Below are 20,531 nucleotides of genomic sequence, written 5' to 3' on the forward strand. Positions count from 1 at the left end.
ACGCTGTCCGGCTGGACTGGGCTCTGGCACAGCCCGGCTGGGGACGGAGGTGGGAGGCCTAGATTTCCCCCACAGCCCTCCCTGCCCAGCGCTGAGAAACCCGACGCTGCAGTCAGAGTTTGCCACTTTTTTCTTCAGATCTCTTAGGGTAACAGCTTGCACATGACAAATTTGGTATGGAGTTGTTTTTTGTTCTTTTTTTTTTCACTTAAATGTTAAATGTCTCATTTTAGAGATGGTGTGTTGGCTCAACTGGCTAGTCCTCCACCTCCAAGCACCGGCATCACATATGAGTTCGTGTCCCAGCTGCTCCACTTCCCATTCAGCTTCTTGTGACCTGGGAAAGCAGTGGAGGACAGCCCAAAGCCTTGGGATCCTATCCCCACATAGGAGACCCAGAAGGAGCTTGTGGCTCCTGGCTTTGGATTGGCTCAATTTTAGCTGTTGTGGCCATTTAAGGAATGAACCAGCAGATGGAAAATCTTTCTGTCTCTTCTTTCTTTAAGTCTGCCTTATCAATAAAAATAATTTTTGAAGTCCATTTTTAGTATAATTTATACTTATGTTTAACTCTGGGAGAAAAAACAACCACATACTATCATCATCAGTCATTCTTATGATATTACCATTGGTTAAGTACTGCTGTCAGTATTTTTTAAATTTATTTTTATTTGAAAGGCAGAGTTATAGAAAACAGAGAGAGAGAGAGAGAGAGGTTTTCATCTACTGGTTTACTCCCCAGAAGGTTGCAATGGCTGGAGATAGGCTAGTTTAAAGCCAGGAGCTTCTTCCGAGTCACCCACATGGGTGTAGGGATCCAAGGATTTGAGCCATCCTCCACTGTTTTCCCAGGCCATAAGCAAGGAGCTGGATGAGAAGTGGAGCAGCCAGGATTTGAACTGGCAGCCATACGGGATGCTGGCATTGCAGGTAAAGGCTTCACCTACTACACCACGGAACCCACCCCAGAATTGTTAATTCTTAAGTTTTGTCAGACAGGTCACCATGGATTAATGGACAGGGAACATTTTTGTGATTAGAACAGTTAAAACAAGAGACTCAAGACCCTCTAACGCATGCTTGTGAAAGAAGCCGGACATGTGAGGTTACGCGGTAAATAAAATACCCAGAATAGATGATTTCACAGAAACACAAGGATTGATGCATTTTGGTAGTCAAAGGAGAGACTGCCTGCTTAATCGCTCAGGGATTTTTTTTTTCCTTTGGAGTGGTATGAGGATGCTTTGGAGCTAAGTACGTATACTGTTCACTTTAAAAAGCGTTAATTACATGTAATGTGAATCTCACTTCAATAATTTTAAGGGAGCATAATAAAAAAAATGATTTAGAAAACAGGGAGACCTCAACTAGCTGATGGGGGTGGAAAAGTCTGAAAAACAGATTTTCCAACATGAAAATTCTCTCCTAACCTCCATAGTTTTACAGTCCAAGAATAACATTTTTAAGTTAACATCATGTGACCCTTGTTAGGGACGGCAGGCAATTTTCTAAAAGACCCAAAAAGGCTTCCTTCCAGGAGAGATCTTCCTTGACATCGCTGCCCATGGAACTACAGGCCCCACTGGTCCGGGGAAGCAGGTGGGATGCTGGTGAGGGCACACTGAGGAGACTGTGGGGGGAAGGTGCGGATGCCCAAGTCCAGAAAAGAGAGAGGAGCTCAAACTACACCGTTGATCCTGGGGAGGTCAAGTAGGGCTGGAGTAAGAAGAAATCCCTGGGTATCAACAGTCTGGGGGTTCTAAAAACAAAATTCCATAGGGGAGCACAAAACATTATTGAAAGAAACCCTAAAAAAATACATAGCACACTCACGAATCAGAAGAGCCCATATTTCTACATTGTCCCTTTTCTCCAATCCCATTCCAATCAGCACCTTTGAGGGTCTCTCTGTAGAAGCTGACATCCAGATTCTAAACATAACTGGAAACACAAGGATTTAGAATAAGCCAAAGGGGGGGTGGAAAACGAGAACTAAGTTGGGGCTGGCATTGTAACATAAATGTTAAGCCTCTTAGGGGAGCCAGTTCAAGTCCCAGATGCTCCACCCCTGAATGTGCCTGGAAAGCAGAGACAGTCCAAGTGCTTGTGTGGGAGATAGGCAAGAAGTTCATACCGAGCAGCTTCAGACAGGCCTAGCTCCAGCTGTTGTGACCATTTGGGAAGTGAAACAAAGGATGGAAGATCCCTTTCTTTGTGTCCTTTTTTGAAGACTTATTTATTTTTATTGCAAAGTCTGATATAGATCGAGAGGAGGAGAGATAGAGAGGAAGATTTTCCATCCCATAATTCACTCCTCCTCAAGTGACCATAATGGCTGGAGCTGCACCAATCTGGAGCCAGGAGTCCAGATGCGTTGTCTGAACTTGGAGTGCAAGTATTGGGACTGGGCCTCCTCAGGTGCTGACGCCTGTGCAGTGGACAGCATGTCCAGATGCACACAGGGGACATGGCCACCAACTCATCTAGGCCAGCAAAGGACACAGAGTGCCTTGTCAGAGGATGGAATGCAGGACAGGTTGGACAACTCTCCTGGCCAAGCTGTGCAGCATGTGTCTGGGTAGAGGATAAACTAAAGTGGGCTTTGTTAATCAATAGACCTTGGAAAAGATTTTCAACCCTGGATCAATGAAACCAACAACTTCTTAGAACTGTCAAAGCCACTCAAGTAACACCTGCAGAACACTCTTCCCCACATTGGGGTCTCAGGAGTCATCCAATGACCGTCTGCAAAACACAGGTGCTGATATAGTTAGATAGCAAGGAATGGCCCTCTCACCCTTCTTCCCTGTGGATCAGGAGGAAAAAAAAATTTAAAACATTTGTCCTACCCACCTCCCTCCATACCTGGCCCTCCCCACCCTAATTAGAGACCCACATGGGTGCTCATCTTCTCAGTTATGTAAACAATGTTAAGAAGGAAGAAAAAAACACTGGAACCAGAAAAAAAAATGTCATTTCTCCCAATGATTTTTTTTTTTGGCATCTCCTTAAATGTTACACTTGAGGGGAATAGCTCACTTCTCTCAGCCTAGGTCTCCTTTTGCCCAGTTTAGAAGCAATCTGCTGGCTTTCTTGTTGGCAGTGTCGGAGAAGAGTTAAAACACCCAGGAGGGTCACAGACACCTGGTAGGTGCTTAACAGATGGCTGGATTTTCAATTTGTTGATTGAATGAGTCTGCAGAAAACTGTCTTGACATGACTCAGCAGTTTCCGGTCTCCTGGAGAACAAAACAAAACACCTGTTGGTTCTTGCCTTGTGAGACCCTGATGGGGCCTATAGGTGGCACGACTTGCTGTGCTACAATGCTGTTCCTTGAGAATTCTCTCCACGTTTCTATGTGTCTGTGTGTCTCAAATAAAAATAAACAAAAAGCAAACTTTAAGGAAAGGCCTCGTCAGCAAATGAAAAAGACAACTGCCAGTGAGCAAAAATGAACAGAACGGGAACATCTAACAGAGCAAGGGCTACCTGGCACTCGGGTTAAATCTGTCTGCAGATTGTCTTCTCAGAGAATCCTGAATTGCAAATATGCATGTCAACGGTGGAGGGACACATGTGGCCAAGCTCATTTACGATTGTTGCCCAGTCAGTGGGCTCAGGTTATGCAGGCACAAGTCACAAATGGGCTTTGTACGCAGCAACCAATAGATTCCACGACTGGAGATCTATTTATTTATTGGTATTAACTCATGGTGCCTGTAGGGGCGCTGGAAATGTTCACATGCAAGTCATTCTTAGAAGGGAAAGAAAACGGAGCGCATGTGCTACTTAACATGCCGCAGCTGTATAAAAACAATGAGTGTTATCAACACTTATTTGAAGAAAAGACAATGTACAGCGTTTCATGAAGATGTGCAGTCTAGCCGGTGGCTGGGGCGGGGCTTCCCGCGCCGCCCTGCCCACCACGGCCGCCTGGGGGCGCTACTCGCCCGTCTTTCAGGGGCGCCGCGCCCTCGCCGCCGGCCGCCAGGGGGCGCCGCCGCACAGCCGGCTCGCGGCCCGGGGAGCGCCGGCGCGGACGGGCTGCGGAGCGAGCGGCGGCCATGGACCGCTTCGTGTGGACCAGCGGCCTCCTGGAGATGAACGAGACCCTGGTGATCCAGCAGCGCGGCGTGCGCATTTACGACGGCGAGGAGAAGGTAGGGCGGCCGCTGGCTCCGGGCTGCTCGGCGAGAGGCCGGCGCAGGGCAGCGGGCGCCCAGGGCCGCCGTGCCCGGGACGGCCCAACGCTGACCGCCGGCCTCCGGGGCCGTCCACCCCGGTCCCCGTCCCCGTCCCCCGGTCCCCGGCCCACCCCGATCCCCGTCCCCCGGCCCACCCCGGTCCCCGGCCGCGTCCCCTGGTCCTCGTCCCCCGTCCCCGTCCCCCGGTCCCCGGCCCACCCCGATCCCCGTCCCCCGGCCCGCCCCGGTCCCCGGCCGCGTCCCCCGGTCCCCGTCCCCCCTCCCCCGGCCACCCCGGTCCCCGTCCCCCGGTCCTCGGCCCCGTCCCCGTCCCCCGGTCCCCGTCCCCGTCCCCCGGTCCCCGGCCCCGGTCCTCGTCCCCCGTCCCCGTCCCCCGGTCCTCGTCCCCCGTCCCCGTCCCCCGGTCCCCGTCCCCGTCCCCCGGTCCTCGTCCCCCGTCCCCGTCCCCCGGTCCCCGTCCCCGTCCCCCGGTCCTCGTCCCCCGTCCCCGTCCCCGTCCCCCGGTCCCCGTCCCCTGGTTCCCGGCCCTAGTCCTCGTCCCCCGTCCCCGTCCCTCGTCCCCCGGTCCCCGTCCCCGTCCCCCGGTCCCCGTCCCCTGGTTCCCGGCCCTAGTCCTCGTCCCCCGTCCCCGTCCCTCGTCCCCCGGTCCCCTTCCCCGTCCCCCGGTCCCCGTCCCCTGGTTCCCGGCCCTCGTCCTCGTCCCCCGTCCCCGTCCCTCGTCCCCCGGTCCCCGTCCCCGTCCCCCGGTCCCCGGCCCCGGTCCTCGTCCCCCGTCCCCGTCCCCCGGTCTCCGTCCCCCGGTCTCCGTCCCCGTCCCCCGTCCCCGTCCCCCGTCCCCGTCCCTCGTCCCCCGGTCCCCGGAAGAGCCGTGTCCGCAGGCTCGGGTTTTCAGTGTGTGCGTTCTCCGTGGACGGGGCTGGCGCCCGTGCTCGGTGCTGCAGTGAGGCCGTGCCCCCTCGCTCTCCGGAGAGAAGGAAGAGGAAGTGTAAGGAAGTGTTGGGTGAAACCTCGCCGTGGCCTGGCTTGCATGGAGTGGACCAACTGTTTTTGAACTGGTTTGGCCACATTCTTCGTTTCCGGCTGCTGTCACCGGCTCCCTGGGTTCCTGGCACTGACCTGTGTGCCCTGCTGGGCGCGCACAGCCATCCCGGGACCCCGGGCGTGTCTGTCCCCCCGTGTGGAGTCAGGCTGCTGTCCTCGGAGCCCTGGCTTGCCCCTGTTTCATTGACTGCTCCTGGCGCTTGGATTAGCCTGATCTCAAATTAGGCCTTGCATCTTTTGATTGCAGTGACAGGCTAAATTTCGTTTTTCCTTAAAGACTTAGTTTATCAACTGCAAAGGCAGAGTTTTAGAGACGGGGGGAGAGGCCGAGAGAGAGGTCTTCCATCCGCTGGTTCACTTTCCAAATGGCCGCAAAGACCAGGGCTGAGCCAGGCTGAGTCCAAGAGCCCTAAGTTTCCTCCCGTCTCCCGCATCAGTGCAGGTGCCCAAGCACTTGGGCTGTCTTGTGGTGTTCTTCCAGGCATGTTAGCAGTGAGCTGGATTGAAAGCAGAGCAGGTGGGTCTGGAACTAGTGCTCATAGGGGATTCCGGCTCTGCAGGGAGCGGCTTAGTGTGCTGTGCCACAACAGCTGGCTGATGTTATTTTTTTCCTTTCTCATCTAGTTTGCATCTTTAGCATATTTCACACAGGACACCTTGAGCACCCACGCCTTGTCCCCTGGTCCTGCCTCTGCCCCGGCTGTAAGGGTGAAGGGAGTGCTGACAGTGATGGACAGCTGTTCTGTCTCCTGCACCTTGTTCTTTTGTTCTTTGGAACACAAAAATCAACCCAGGAACATTTTCCTGGCAGGTGGTGTGGCCCTACTGTGTTTGCAGTGCCCTCAAATCACAGCCTGTGTGCGAAAGAAGCATGGGAGAGCCACTAGGTCCTTGTTTTGCCTTCAAAGTGTTCACTGCTTGCTTTAGCAGGCAAATATTGCAGGTGTCAGAAAAAAAATGATCAAGGGAAGGGCTTAGTTTGTGATGCTTGAGGCAGAAATTCTTAACTTCTGGAAGATGAGTGCGGTGTGGGAGAATGTAAACGCTTTCAAGTGGGAGTGCTGCCCACCGCTTTTTACAAAAATTTATTTATTTTCAACGAAAAGACAGATTTACAGAGAGAAGGAAAGACAGAAATATTTCATTGGTTGGGTCACTCCCCAAATGGCTGTAATGACTAGAGCTGATCTGAAGCCAGGAGCCTCTTCTGGGTGGGCCATTCTCTACTGCTTTCCCAGGCCATTAGCAGCAAGCTGGATGGGAACTGGAAGTGCCAGGACACAAACCGATGCACATAAGGGGTGCCAGCGCCGGACTGACGTGCTTGCCATTGCACCGACCCCCCAGGGATTGGAGCTCTTCAAGGGAGAGGCCGACACACTCGGCCACTTGCTGAGCTGTCCCTGGGGAGGGCGAGGGTCAGCCTGGTTCCCGGGGGAGTGCTGTGAAGCCGCAGGCCCTGGCAGCCTGTGCGTTGCTGTCCAGCTCTGCTCAAGCCAGCCTCCTGCACCGAGGGCCTTGCTGGCCACCTCGGCGTAGGGCCGGCTGTGGGGAACACGAAGCCTTCGTGGGCTTTGCGTCCCAGCGCTCTCCCTGACAGACAGCATGCCTTCTGGCTCACTGTGCGTGGAAAACCCGTTCTTTAAGAACTGAATGATTGAAGTAGCCGCCTTGACCAGATGCTTTATGTTTCTGATGTCATTCACTCCGCTCAGCAGGTATATGAGCTGAATATGTTGATGAGACAGCATGACTTAGCCTGAGAGTGGAGCAGGGGAGGTGGGACAGTTGTTCCTGGGGCTGTAACACATCAGCAGAGACCAGTCACCCCGCCAGATGCTTGACGAAACATTTAAAACAGCGACTTAGCCCAAAGATGTGGGGACTGGGACCGAGGGTCCACGGCTGAGGTCGCACAAGCAGATCCGGTGGCCTGGTCACGCTCAGGTGCCAATCAGTATGTGCCTGCTTGTCTATGCAGGCACAGCTTCCCTGGGCCAGTCGTGCCTGCATAATGTGTGGTATTCAGCAGTGTAGACAGGCCATTTGTTTCCATGCACAGCCACTTCTCTCGCCTCAGCTAATTATGAAACAATGCTAAGAAGATTAGTAATGCGTCAGGGGGCGAGTTGGCAGCCTCTGCCAGTAGATTCACAAAAGTGTTCGTTCCCTGTCAGCTGTTTCACTTTGCGGAATTTACCCTTGGGAAAGATTCAGGGATGTGTAACAATAACTACATTTAGATGTTCCTCTCAGCACTGGATCCAGTGGGTGACCATCGGACACAGGGAAGCCTGCTGTAGAGACGGGTTAATTACATTACCACACGCCCTAATTAGCATGGCGATTGCTAATGATAGATTGCTCAGTGAAAAAAGCTGTGAAGCTATAAATATCACGGTCTCATTGCTGAGGGGTGTACGTGCGTAAGGACACTTCTCTGTGTGTGTAAACTGCTGGGTTAGGAATGATTTTGTTTTTTATTTTATAACAAGAACTGTGAAAAAATTAAAAAAAAAAGGTGGCTTGTTCAGTGATTGCCTAAGTTTGGCAAATTTTTAAGTAGCTAAAGCTCATCCTAGTGGTAGAAAGAAGCCAGCCAGCTGTAGCTTGTCCATCAGGTCTACAGCAGAATGGCTGGAACCCTGCAGGGGGCCATTACACAATCTCCAGCCGTAGCAGCAGTGTGTTGCGTCTGCCCCAGTGTTCATCCACATGGCAATGGAAGGTACTGTGGTTTCAACGTGAAATTTACATCCTTGGGCTTGGATTTCACTAAGATAAAGCACAAGTTTCTTAATGAGAACCCTTATTCTCAGTACAGCGCCATGTACTCTCCAGTTAATAGCCTGTATGCCTTTGGAAAGGGAGAGTAAAAGATGACTTGTTTATTTGAGAGGCAGAGATAGGGAGCGACCTGCCAGCTGCTGGTTCCCCTCCCCAGTGTCTGCAGATGGCCGGTGAGGCCAGGGTGGGAGCAGGAGGGGCGGGTGGCAGGAACCCGGCCACTGGAGCCATGCTGCTGCCTGCGCAGGCTGTGTTCGCAGGAAGCTGGAGTGAGGACGCGGAGCTGGTAGAAAAGCAGCTTTGCTGTGAGGCTTGGGCATCAGAACTGCCAGGTTTGTAAATGCCCACCCCTAAAACATCTTAAATTCTGTTGCTTGATTTTGAAGAAAAAAATGATTTGAAATCAGACTGTGAACTGGGTGCAGGGAATGTCTGTGTTTTACATCTCATTTGGAGGAAAACATGGAAGCCCTGAGGGTTTTCTTTGATGCATTAAGTGTTGGGAGGGAATAATCTCTCAGTGAGTGTATTTAAGCTAAATGCGTCAGTAGCTCTCATCATTACAGTTCATTAGCCATATTATTGAATACATGTTAATATATAAGTAATAAACCTTATTCTGATAAAGAATTATGTCAAAAGTATATGGCTTATTTATTATTCAAGGACATTATTGACACATGTACTTATGTGTGTTTGAATTTTTGAAAAAGTTCTATTTTATTTATCTGAAAGGCAGAGTTACAAAGAGCGAGACCGAGAGGGGTCTAACACCTGCTGATTCACTCTCCAAGTAGCCACAACGGCCAAGGCTGGGCCAGACCGGAGCCAGGAGCTTCCTCAGGCCTCTGGTGAACAGCGGGCCGTCCGCCACTGCCCTCCCAGGAGCATAAGCAGGGAGCTGGATTGGAAGCAGAGTCGTCGGGACTTGACCTGACGCTTGGATGGGATGGGCGTTATATGCAGCAGCTTTGCCTGTTACGTGATATTGTTTACCCATGTGTTCATGTGCCCGATTTAACAAAAAATAATGTGTACGCATTTCAGATTTACAGAAGGTTGTGTGTGCCTGAGATGCATTTGTTTTATTAGAAAAATAATAAAATGGAAGACACTGGAATAATCAGTGATTGTGTTAAGCAGTTGCCTTTGGCACAGTGTGTGTGTGTGTGTGAGAGAGAATTTGCATAAGTTTGTATGTATTATTTGAAACATACTATTAACCTCAAGAATATTTTGTAATATGTTAAGCATAAACTGTGTATATAATTTGTGATTTTGTAAAGAATGACATAATGATGTTCAATTGGTAATTTAGTTGATGTATTTTAGCTCTATTTTTGTTTTATTTATTTGCTAGAAAGAGCAGGGGAAAGGAGAGGGGGAGAGAGAGAGAGAGAGAGCTTCCCAAATGCCCAGAGTTGTGGGGTTGGACTTGCGGGGTGAACCTAGAGCCAGGAGCTCAGCCCAGACCTTCCACGGGGGAGGTGGGAGCCCAGGTCCTTGTCATGCGTGGCCCCGGGGTCTGCAGCAGCAGGGAGCTGGAGTCAGGAGCTGGAGCTGGGTGGACGTCAATGCTGGGCGTGTCTTAGCTTGGGCTGCCTTAACAGCACTGTGGACTGGGTAGTTTGGACGCCAGTCGTTTATTTCCCACAGTTCCCTGGGCAAGATCAAGGTGCTGGCAGATTTGGGCCCTCAAGGTCGTCCCTTGGTGCTTGCAGGCAGCCCCGGGTCCAGTCTCGGGGCGTGCATGTGGAAAGAGCTCTGTGTCCCCTTCTCTTCACAGAAGGACCTGACACATGATGCACCCTGCCCATGTGCACTTTGCTGCACTGTGCTAGAAGCAAATCCAGTGTTTTTTTTTCCTACCTGGCAACTCATTTTTCTCAGTGCCATTGATCAGATCTCTGCCCGTGACCATTATTGTAGTTGTGTCTGTCTCTAAATGTTACTTGAAAATTAAAAGAACAACTGTAGAAAGAACAGTGAAGTATATGTAGTGTTACTTACTGCTTTTCTCCTATTCCTTCACACGTCTCAGTGTTAGTGTGGTGCTGGGTATGTCTTTCAGACTTTATTATTACTTACGTATAGATGTGTATACATGCATACATTACCTGCATGTTAAATTGTATGTAGTATACTACAGATTGTTTTTTGTCCTTGTTAGTTGTGTCTTAGAGGTCCGTAACTGCCACACAGTCTCGTCCTTCTTACCTAACGTTCTTCAGGGCGTGTGTTGGGCTGTAAACAGAACTTGACGTGAAGTTATTTCTGATGATCCAAGAGTCGCATGATGGAGCAGGACACTTTCTTGATCCATCAGTGGATTTTGTTGACAATCTGCAAGAGCAGACCACGTGCCTTCCTTTCTAAGCAGGTGCGGTGTGACTCCTGCTAGAAGGCTGTTTGACTCAAGCACTTAGAGCTGCATGCTTGTCAACCTGCCAGCTCTTAAATTTGGTATCTGAAAGCACCGTCCAGCCCGATTCCACATCTGCTTATCCCCTGCCATAGCAGCGGCCAGCCCTGGTTGGATGGCCTTCACGCCGCGTGCAGCCTACTAGGCAGGTTGTTCCCACATTGGTCGCGTTCCTATAGGATGCAGGGACCTCTCCCTTAACCAGTGTGAGTTGGAATACTGACGGTGATCCCCACACCTGCCAGTTTGTTGAAGACATCCTGGGAGTCTGCATTATGTTGACGTCTTGCTTGGATCACGGCTTGCTCCATGACAGATTATCCCAGAGGTCTCAGCATGCCATGCTGTGTGCCAACAAGGATGTAACTGCAGATTCTCATGGTGCCACTGTTTGTCAGGGAGCTGGCAGGCAGCAGTCACGTGGGGATGGGGAGCAGGGAACTCTGGGTGAACCCCTTCCTGTGTGCCCATAGTTCCTTACTGCCTACTACATGCAGTTATTCTCCTGTGGCTGTATTGTGAGGGCTAGCACAGATCTCTTATGCAAGTCCAAGTTGTCAAGGTTGTGTTGGTGACCTTGGCAAAGGCCTGATGAGTTGGCCAGGCCTGGTTCCCAGCTGCTGCCCTTCCAGCAGTCCTGACCTGTAGAAGTGACTCAAGCACTACCCAACTGATGGTCGTTGGCTATAACCTCATCTCTTTGTGACCTTTCCTACAGCTACCAGGGCGTTTGTGGCTATGTGCTGATCCATGCCTCTGCTGCCACCAGGGGTCATCACACACACTTGTTCCTTCTGGCTGATGCCCCTTTTCTTAGCAGCATACTTATTGAAAAAATCTCATCTGTAACCTGTGTTCTACAGGATGGTTGGGGTTCCCAGGAAACCTGAGAAAGGCTTCTTGTTTTGGTCCTTGTGCAAACAAAACTCTATTGGTGTCAGCTTGTGTTATCCTTCTCCACTCCTCCCAGTTGTCTTTGTATTGGCTCAGGCATAGCTATCTTGTAGGGACTGGTTCACATCCAGTGCCAAGACCTTCTCCATGTCTTTGACATTCATTGGAGTGTGTTCAGACACAGCTTGGGCAAGTGATTCCTCCACAGGGTAAATGTCACTTTCATTGAAATTGGCAGATGGCACAGCTCCTGTCAAATCCAGCAACCCCAGGGATACCACTGCTTCAGGCTCTTTTATCTCAAAGGGTGTGATACTCCCAATGGCAGGCCTGCAGCCTGAACGGACACAAGGATGTCCAGCAGATGGGTGAACAATGCAGGCAGGGTTGCCTCACTGCTGTTCTGTTGTACAGCTGGTAGGAAGCCCCCAACACCCTAACAGGCCTTCCTTCATTCTTCCAACATTAGCTTTCCAGGTTATCGTTCACATAGAAAATCCCTTCAGCTTACATATTTGGGCATGAAGTCCTTCCTGATTCTCCAGCAGTTTTTACTGGTGTTTTCCAAGAACTGGAGTTCATCATTTACAGATGTGACTGTTGACCCGGAAAAAGGTGGTGGAAGCTTCTGGCTCTGCCCATCCTTCCGTTAACCTTTGCGTGAATCTGCTACTTCATTAACTGCTCAGCTCTTGTTACACTTCTAGATTGTTTTTAGTTTTCCCTAAACCAGTTATAGCAGCATTTGTAGCTTAGACTTATGAAGTGTGTTGTTAGTTGTTTTTAATTTGTGATAAATGTACATATAAAATGTTTATGTGATTTAGTGTTGTACAATTTGTAGCATGGTAGATCTACAATACTGGATGAAATATTAATATTTTGTTATGATCTTTCTAGATAAAATTTGATGCTGGGACCCTCCTTCTTAGTACACATCGACTGATTTGGAGAGATCAGAAAAATCATGTAAGTGAGATTCAGTTTTCATTGTCTTGTCTGGGCTTTGAATCGTTGAAGTTTTTCCTTTTTCTATTTTGGCCTCCTCTTGGCAAGACTAGCAGTAGATGCCATATACCTGGCTATTCAGGATGCCAAGTGAGGGGCAGATGATTGGTCTAGCTGTAAGTGGGCCACTTGCAGTCCACATCAGAGTACTTGGGTTCAATTCCCAGCTCTGGCTGCTGATTCCAGTTCCCTGCTAATGGGCACTGTGGGAGAAGGCAGATGATGACCTGACCACTGAGCTCCTGCCACCTGCCCAGGACACCTGGGCTGAGTTCCTAGCTCCCTATTCCCCCTCTGGCTGTTATGGGTATTTGGGGAATGAACCAGTGAATGGCAATCTATCTGTCCCATTCTCTCTCTCTTTCCCTTAAGTCATGATTTTAAAAAACATTTTTTTCTTTTTTTCAAAGAATGTGTCCTGTGTGGACTCAGTGAAATACAAAGAGGAGGGAGGGTGTTGTCCCTCAGTCAGATCCAGAAAAGTCTGTAGTTACTGGCTTGAGAATTGTGCTTGGCCCCCTGTAAAATACTAATCAAACATTGCTTCATCACGCCCGAGCATCCTGCTTCCAGGCGAGGAATAATTCTCCTGTGAGAGGCAAAGAATCCTTCAGACAACCTGGCCCACCGTTACTGTCGAGGCTCAGAGTGGCAACTGCAGAAACACCCGCTTTGCCTCAACGCTGCGCTCTGCCTCGAGTCACCAAGGAAGAGAACCCCCTCCCTGCTCTCCATTTTTTTTTTTTAAAATTACCACAAAATAAGAGTGGGTTATGTGAAGAGAGTTGATATCCTTATTCTAAAAAGCTTTAACTTAAAAAGTATGATATAGTAATTTTTGTGTTGCTGGTAAAATGAAGTCTCTTTCATGTTTTTATTTTCCTAGTCACTTCTTCTCCCATGAAATTTTAATCCCACAGATAACTACATATTCTATTATGGCCTTTTGGAAGGCCACCAACCATTGCAGTGTTTGAGTTTTTTTGTTCTGAGAGCCAATTTTTGCCCCTTTTGGGATGATTACTGCTTATTTGATAATGTCTTAGATTACTAATGTTGGCTTACTCTCTGCCTCGTTTAACCATAGGGGTAGGTTCTGAGAAACGCATGGTTAGGCTGTGTTGTGCACACATGGGCTGCATACCCACAGCCGTGACTGGATAGCCTACTTCCCACCTGCTCCCAGGCTGTAAGTCTGTGCAGTATGTTATTCTACTGAATGCTGAGGGCAGTTGTAATGTAGTGGTATTTGTATATCTAAATATAATTACACACAGAAAAAGCACAGCGAAAATATGATATAAAAGATGAAAATTGGAATACAGGACACTTAACGTGCATGGAACTCATAGGACTGGACATTGCTTTGGTGAGTCAGTGAATGCTAAGGGACCTACGGCATAGGACATCAGTGTTCACACTGAGCATGTTGTACTGAATGGAGGCATTGTGACACTGCAGAGTAAGCCACCACGTGGAGTGCTCACATCCCACGTGAGAGCACTGGTTCGATTCTTGGTTCTTGCCCTTGGATCCAGCCGCCTGCTAATGCATCCTGGAGGCCAGTAGGTGGTAGCTCCAGTGCTACCCTTGCAGAAGATGAGGATAGAATTCTGCGCTTCTGACTGCAACCTGGCTCAGTCCTGGCTCAGTCCTGGCTCAGTCCTGGCTCAGTCCTGGCTGCCGCCTGCATCTGGGGAGTGAACCAGCAAATGGAAGATATGGCATCCTCCCTCTCTCTCTGTTGCTCTGCTTTATCAATGATATTTTTCTGTTTTAAATAGTTAACTTTTAATTTTTTTTAAAGATTTATTCATTTGTTTGAAAGGCCGAGTTATAGAGTGACAGCGAGATAAGAGAGGTCTGCCATCTGCTGGTTCACTCCCTAAATGGCCACAGTGGCTGTGACTGAGCCAGGTGAAGCAAGGAGCCAGGAGCTTCTTCTGGGTTTCCCACATAAGTGCAGGTGCCCAAGTACTTGGGCCTTTCTCTCCTGTTTCCCAGGCATACTAGCAGGGAGCGGAATTGGAAGTGGAGCAGGCAGGACTCTAACCAGCAGCCATATGGGGGTACTGGCACTGCACATATTGGCTTTGCCTGCTATGCTATTGTACTGGCCCCTTAAATTTAACTCTATGATTTAAAAAATATGTATCTGTATTTTGAAAAAAAGACATCTTCTATTCATTGGTTCGTAACAGCCAGAGGCAGGAACGAAGAGCTCCGTCTGTATCACCTACAAGAGTGGCCAGGACTCATTTGCTTGAACCATTCCCCACTGCCCCCATGGTGTACGTGAGCAGGAAACTGGAACTGGAAGCAGAGCTGGATTCACTAAGAGATGCTGGTATCCTAGACGGCATCCTAACCATTGTCAAAGGCCCACCACTGAGGTGTTGTTTTAACTATTTTATATATATTTTTAAAGATTTATGTATTATTTTAGGATCTGAAATGCAGAGTTTCAGAGGAGGAGAAATACTGGTTCATTTCCCAGGTAGCTGCAACAGCAAGAGCAGGACCAGGCCAAATGCAACAACCCAGAACTCCATGTGGTTCTCGCAGAGGGACCATCCTCTGTTGCTTTCCAAGGCAGGCTAGCAGAGCGCTGCATTGGAGTGAAGTAACCGAGACTCACACCGATGCTCTGATGCGGGATGCTGGTGTCACACGTGGCAGTGTGATGGCTGCCGCAACACCAGCCCCTCAACCGTGAAGGTTGAGACTCACTCCCCTGGTGGTCATGTGATGGACATCTAGGAAAGACAGCTTTTGAGGGATGACGAGTTGTCCTTTGACCGTGATAAATCTTAGCATAACTTTTTGAATATCATATAAAGAGGCCAATTTTTACACATGCTTAAGACCTGTTATACCCCAGTTATATTCAGTAACTTGAAAATTGCATGTATCACATAGTTTTTCATAAAGGGACACAACATTATTTCCTATTAACTTGTGTGTATGTGTGTGTATGGGTCAAGTATGGAAAATCATAGAGAAATCACCCATTAATGTGCTTCTTAAAATTGTTTTGATTTGCCTATTGTTTTTCTATATGGGGAAATGTTACATGTAAATATAGCTTTTAGAAAATATGCCTGCTATAAACACAAAGTAGTGACAGCTACTTTTTAACTTAATGTGTTCCCACACACAGAAAAATGACTCCTCAGTGTTTTTTTTTTAATTTAATTTAATTTTTTAGCTCCTTCAGGGAATAGAATAAGGTTATTTTCTTTAAAGATTTATTTTTATTATTTTTTTACTGGAAAGGCGGATATACAGAGAGGAGAGACAGAGAGGAAGATTTTCCGTCCGATGATTCACTCCCTAAGTGAGCTGCAACGGCCGATGCTATGCCGATCCGAAGCCAGGAGCCTCTTCCGATTCTCCCACGCGGGTGCAGGGTCCCAAAGCTTTGGGCCGTCCTTGACTGCTTTCCTAGGCCACAGGCAGGGAGCTGGATGGGAAGCGGGGCTGTCGGGATAGAACCGGCTCCCATATGGGATCCCGGGCGTGCAAGGCAAGGACCCCAACCACTGCGTCACCGCGCCGGGCCCTAGAATAAGGTTATTTTTATCACGCACCTTACAGTCAAATGGCACCTGCTGCGCTGACGAGTGTTGTGGCTCTTGTTCTCTACCCTAGGAGTGCTGCATGGCCATTCCTCTTTCTCAGATTGTGTTCATTGAGGAACAAGCGGCTGGCATTGGGAAGAGGTGAGCTCTGCCTGGCTCAGGCTTCATTCACAAGAAAACTCCTCCTGTCCCACTGATAGTCGGAAGGCTTCTGAAGGTTATTTTCCCACCTAACTTTTCTTGGATGTTCTTTTCCTTGGTGTCTGAAGTCAGCCGTAAAAGCATCAGTAAAGCACTAAAGCTTACTGACTATTGTTGGGTTAACATACACAAGTCCCGCTGTCACTGTTTGTATTTCCACAGATGTTTTGCATGTCTGCGTGTCTGTCATTCCATACATAAAGTCAGAAGTGAACCATCTGAGAAAAATAGCTTTGTTCTTACTTTTGGCTGATCATCCAGTTTAGTTCTCAAGTTTGAGTTAGATAGTGGGATTAGATAGTTTTTCATGCTAGTTACTGTACAAAATGGGGCATTTATAGGTAATAGGAGACAGATAATTATTAGACCAGATAATAAACATAAATTTGCAGTAATTCCAGAGGCAGCAGGAGCTGTGGCCATTGTGCTGTAAAGACTTGGGTTTAGACGTGCACTGGAGTGTTGATGTTTGAAGTATTTTGTCAGCAAAGAATATTAGCATGGAGTTGTTTTTCTGAAAGGCCTAGCGTGCAGCATGGTTTAACACTTGAATGGGAGTGAAACAGTATGGAACTTCCCTGGAAGTGGCATGCAGGCCTCAACAACAATATTACACATACTGTAAATGATTGCTTATTGACATGAAGTAAACTAATAATTTTTAAAAAGATTTGATTATTTATTTGAAAAGCAGAGTTAGGGTGAGAGAGAGCAACTGAGTGAGAGAGATTGTTGTTCCACCCACTGGCTTATTCCCCAAATGGCTGCAATGGCTAGGGCTGGGCCAGGCTGAAGCCAGGAGCCAGAGGCTTCATTTGGATCTCCCAAGTGATTGCAGGAGCCCAAGCACTCGGGTTGTCTTCTGCTTCTTTCCCAGGCACATTGACAGGGAGTTGGACTGGAAGTAGCGCAGCTGGAACTTAAACTGTTACACACAATGCCAGCCCATAACCATTACTTTCTAAAAGAGATTTATTTATTTACTTACTTACTTGGAGGACAGAATATCAGAGAGAAACGGACAGAGAGAGAGAGAGAGAGAGAGAGAGAATGAGGAAGTAATTTCCATCTATACTGGTTTACTCTCCAAATGGTATAACTGGGGTTGGAGCAGGCTGAAGCAAGGAGCCAGGAATTCCATCTCGGTCTCCCACATCAGTGTCTGGGGCCTAAGTACTTGGACCATTGTCTTCTGCCTTCCCTGGCACATTAGCATGAACCTGGATCAGAGATGGGAGAGTTGGCTGGGGAGGCGGGAAGGCTGGGTCAGTGGCTCAACTGGCTAATCCTCTATCTCCAAGTGCAGCATCCCCTGTGAGTGTTGGTTTATGTCCCAGATGCTCCACTTCCCGTTCAGCTCCCTCCTTGTGGCCTGGGAAAACAGTAGAGAATGACCCAAATCCTTGGGACCCTGTACCGACATGGGAGACCAGAGGTGACTCTGGCTCCTGACTTCCAGTTGACTCAACTCTGGCCATTGCAGCCATTTTGGGTAGGAAAGCAGATGGAAGATATTTCTCTGTCTTTACTTCTCTGTAAATCTGACTTTCCAATAAAAATGGATAAATCTTTTTTTAAAAAAAAAGAATAATAAGAAGGACAGTCAGGACTTGGACTGGCTCACTGCTATTGGATGCTGGCATTGTAATTGATGGCTTAACCCATTGCGTCACAACCAATAGCCTACCAACCAACATTTTAAATAGATCAATGAGCCATAGGTCTTTTTTTTTTTTTTTAAATAAAGCTGCTTTTAATACTTTGGAGTGTGCCCCTACAGGAATAAAAAACACTGGGAAGAGGCAACCTCCCCAGAGTGGCGGGGGGAGAGGCTACCTGAGGACAATGAAGCACAACAGGGACCCACTACAGACTCGCGGCAAGGGAAATGCCATCAGCGCTGCAGTGCAGGACACGCGAGCAGGTGGGACTGGCTGCAGGCACTCAGGCGGATGGCAAGAGAGTTGGACACGAAGCCACAGGCTACTTGGGTTCCTCCTTCTCGTTTTTCTGCTTTTGCCGCGTGATCCCGAGTCCCTCTGCTTGCGGGTGGCAGCGGAAAGCCCGTCATCTCGGCGCTTTCCGTTAACCGAGTCGCTCTGCTTGTTCATGTTTTTCTGGCGGGAGAGTTCACACTGTCACTGCGGGTCGTGGCGCTGCCGGTTCCCGCCTCTCTCCGGTGCATCCCTCGCGCAGGCCCCAGTGAGCCATAGATTTTTAGAGTAGGGTATTCCTATTACTTATGTTTTCCCTTTATCATTTCTAGAATGTAAAGCTGTATGGGCATAGCAGATCATTGAATTTTTCATCTTCTGTGTTCTACTCTGGACCAGAATAACAAACGATTTAGAATATTTACGTTCAAATTAGGGTCTTTTTAAAACAACTCCGTTGTAATATGCCGGTTTAACTTTTCTCAAATGTTCTATTTAGTTCCCACTTTTCCCATTAAGCAGTTACTTTATCACACTGATTTAACGAATATGAATTTGGTTTTATCTGTTAATATTCTCTGAATTCATTATTTTAAGCCAATGAAATATGGTAACTGAATGATTTAATAAAAATATGCAAAATTGGCCTGGCTTTTGAGCACCTGCTTTGGAAGTTACTTTGTTTTGTAGGCAGTCAGCTTTTCGTTGGGTTTCTTTTGAGAGAATATCAGAGTAGGGCTAGGTTTCTGACTTCACAGACTGCAAAAATACTTTTGCTGTCAGTTTTCCATAATTGTCATAACTTCTTGCACTGTTGAAGATCTGTTTCAGTCCTGTGCATCTGCTTGTGCCATTTATGAAGGTATTTCAATTCAGGGAGAAGGCTTTTTTTTTTTTTTTTTTTTAATTGGAAAGTCAGATATACAGAGAGGAAGAGAGACAGAGAGGAAGATCATATGTCTACTGATTCACGCACCAAGTGACTGCAACAGCTGGAGCTGATCTGAAGCCAAGAGCCAGGAGCCTCCCCCGGGTCCCCCACGCAGGTGCAGGGTTCCAAGGCTTTGGGCCATCCTCAACTGCTGTCCCAGGCCACAAGCAGGGAGCTGGATGGGAAGCGAGGCTGCCAGGGTTAGAACTGGTGCCCATAAGGGATCCTGGCACGTACGAGGTAAGGACTTTAGCTGCTAGGCTACTGCACCGGGCCCTGGAGTCTTTTTTTTTTTTAAACGATAAAACAGAACAAAGCAAAACAAAAAATTAAGCATGAATTTAAAAAATATTTTGCACCAAAGTAAAGTTATTTAAAAAAAAATTTTTTAACTTACTTATTTTCATTTTGTTTGAAAGATGGAGTCAGACATGAGTCTCATATCTGTTGGTATATTCTCTAAATTCCCACAGAGCCAGGGCTGGACCAGGCCAAAGCCGAGAGCTTAGAAGGCCATCCCACTCTCCCTTGTAGGTGCTAGGAATCCAGGTACCTGAGCCATCACTTGCTGCCCCCCACGGTGCACGGTAGCTGGAAGCTGTTGGGACACATACTGACCGTAACTTGATCCAGGCACTACGTGTTAGACGTGGGTACCCCAAGCGGTGGCTTCACTCCTGCGCCATCTTCTAATTCATTTCTGCAATCTGTTTTGAAGTGCCCTTGCATTTGCATACCTGACTTGAAAATGCTCACCATAAAGAATCGAAGAAGCCTTCGCACGGTTGGCCTCAGTTCACAACCAAAGCCTTGGCCCATCTGACTAAGCTCAACCTCTGGTGTTTCAGTTTTTCAGTGATACTCAGACAGCCCGAGGGGCCCAGACAAGGCAAAGCAAAATTAAATCATGTGTGCAGTTATAAAATGACCACAAAGAATACATCCTAAACTACGGAACGGGGATATTGTGACCATTTCATTTTGCTCATCTTTATGGAGGACTGTTTATTGAAGAGATTGGAAAAAAGAGAGGAAAGCAGACTTGTAATGCTGAACAAACACAATGGTATTTTTAATAATGTGAAAGATAATAGCAGTCCTAAAGATAACGGTAGCTTAGTGTTCCTCAAGCAGCAGGTTCTGAGACGTGTTTTTGTGATTGGTTATCTTTCTGGATCATGGTGTTGACTGAGGGGTGTTTTCAAACAGATGACTCTGTAGAATGTTGGTTTTGGATGGAGTTTTAACAAAACATCAGCTGGCCAGGTGTCTAGATAAGTTTTCACATCTTACTTTTCAAATGACTAAGGTAAGTTAACTTTGGCAGAAATTTTAGGCCCCTCCTAACCTTGGGATGACGTGTATGTGGAAAATCATAATCCTAAGCCTTTAAAAATTTTGCATTTTATTTTGAACTTATTTTCTAAAACCATATTTTGAACTGAATTGATAAAGTAACTTAAACTTTGGGGGTTAATAACTGAGAAGTTGGAAAGAGAAGCTTCTGAAAGCTTCATTACAGTTGA

The 20,531-nt window shown here is 48.0% G+C and overlaps 1 protein-coding gene and 1 pseudogene across 3 annotated transcripts in view; one reads left to right on the plus strand and one right to left on the minus strand.

Annotated features, from left to right (window-relative positions):
* The first annotated feature begins 4,035 nt into the window (after window positions 1–4,035).
* Window positions 4,036–20,531, plus strand: part of LOC121163726 (vacuolar protein-sorting-associated protein 36) — a 30,827-nt gene continuing 14,331 nt past the window's right edge. Inside the window, exons 1-3 of one of the 3 annotated variants that reach the window (XM_040991468.1) lie at window positions 4,036–4,161; window positions 12,251–12,319; window positions 16,010–16,080. In XM_040991468.1, coding sequence (XP_040847402.1) covers window positions 4,066–4,161; window positions 12,251–12,319; window positions 16,010–16,080 — 236 coding nt within the window. In that variant the 5' untranslated portion in view covers window positions 4,036–4,065. The remainder of the gene's footprint in view (window positions 4,162–12,250; window positions 12,320–16,009; window positions 16,081–20,531) is intronic. The other 2 variants (XM_040991470.1, XM_040991469.1) reach the window with 2 other exon arrangements.
* Window positions 18,124–18,259, minus strand: LOC121163728 (annotated as a pseudogene).

Source organism: Ochotona curzoniae, unplaced genomic scaffold (assembly GCF_017591425.1).
Source record: "Ochotona curzoniae isolate NIBS_2020 unplaced genomic scaffold, NIBS_Ocur_1.0 contig_64, whole genome shotgun sequence".
NCBI classification, from domain to species: Eukaryota; Metazoa; Chordata; class Mammalia; order Lagomorpha; family Ochotonidae; genus Ochotona; species Ochotona curzoniae.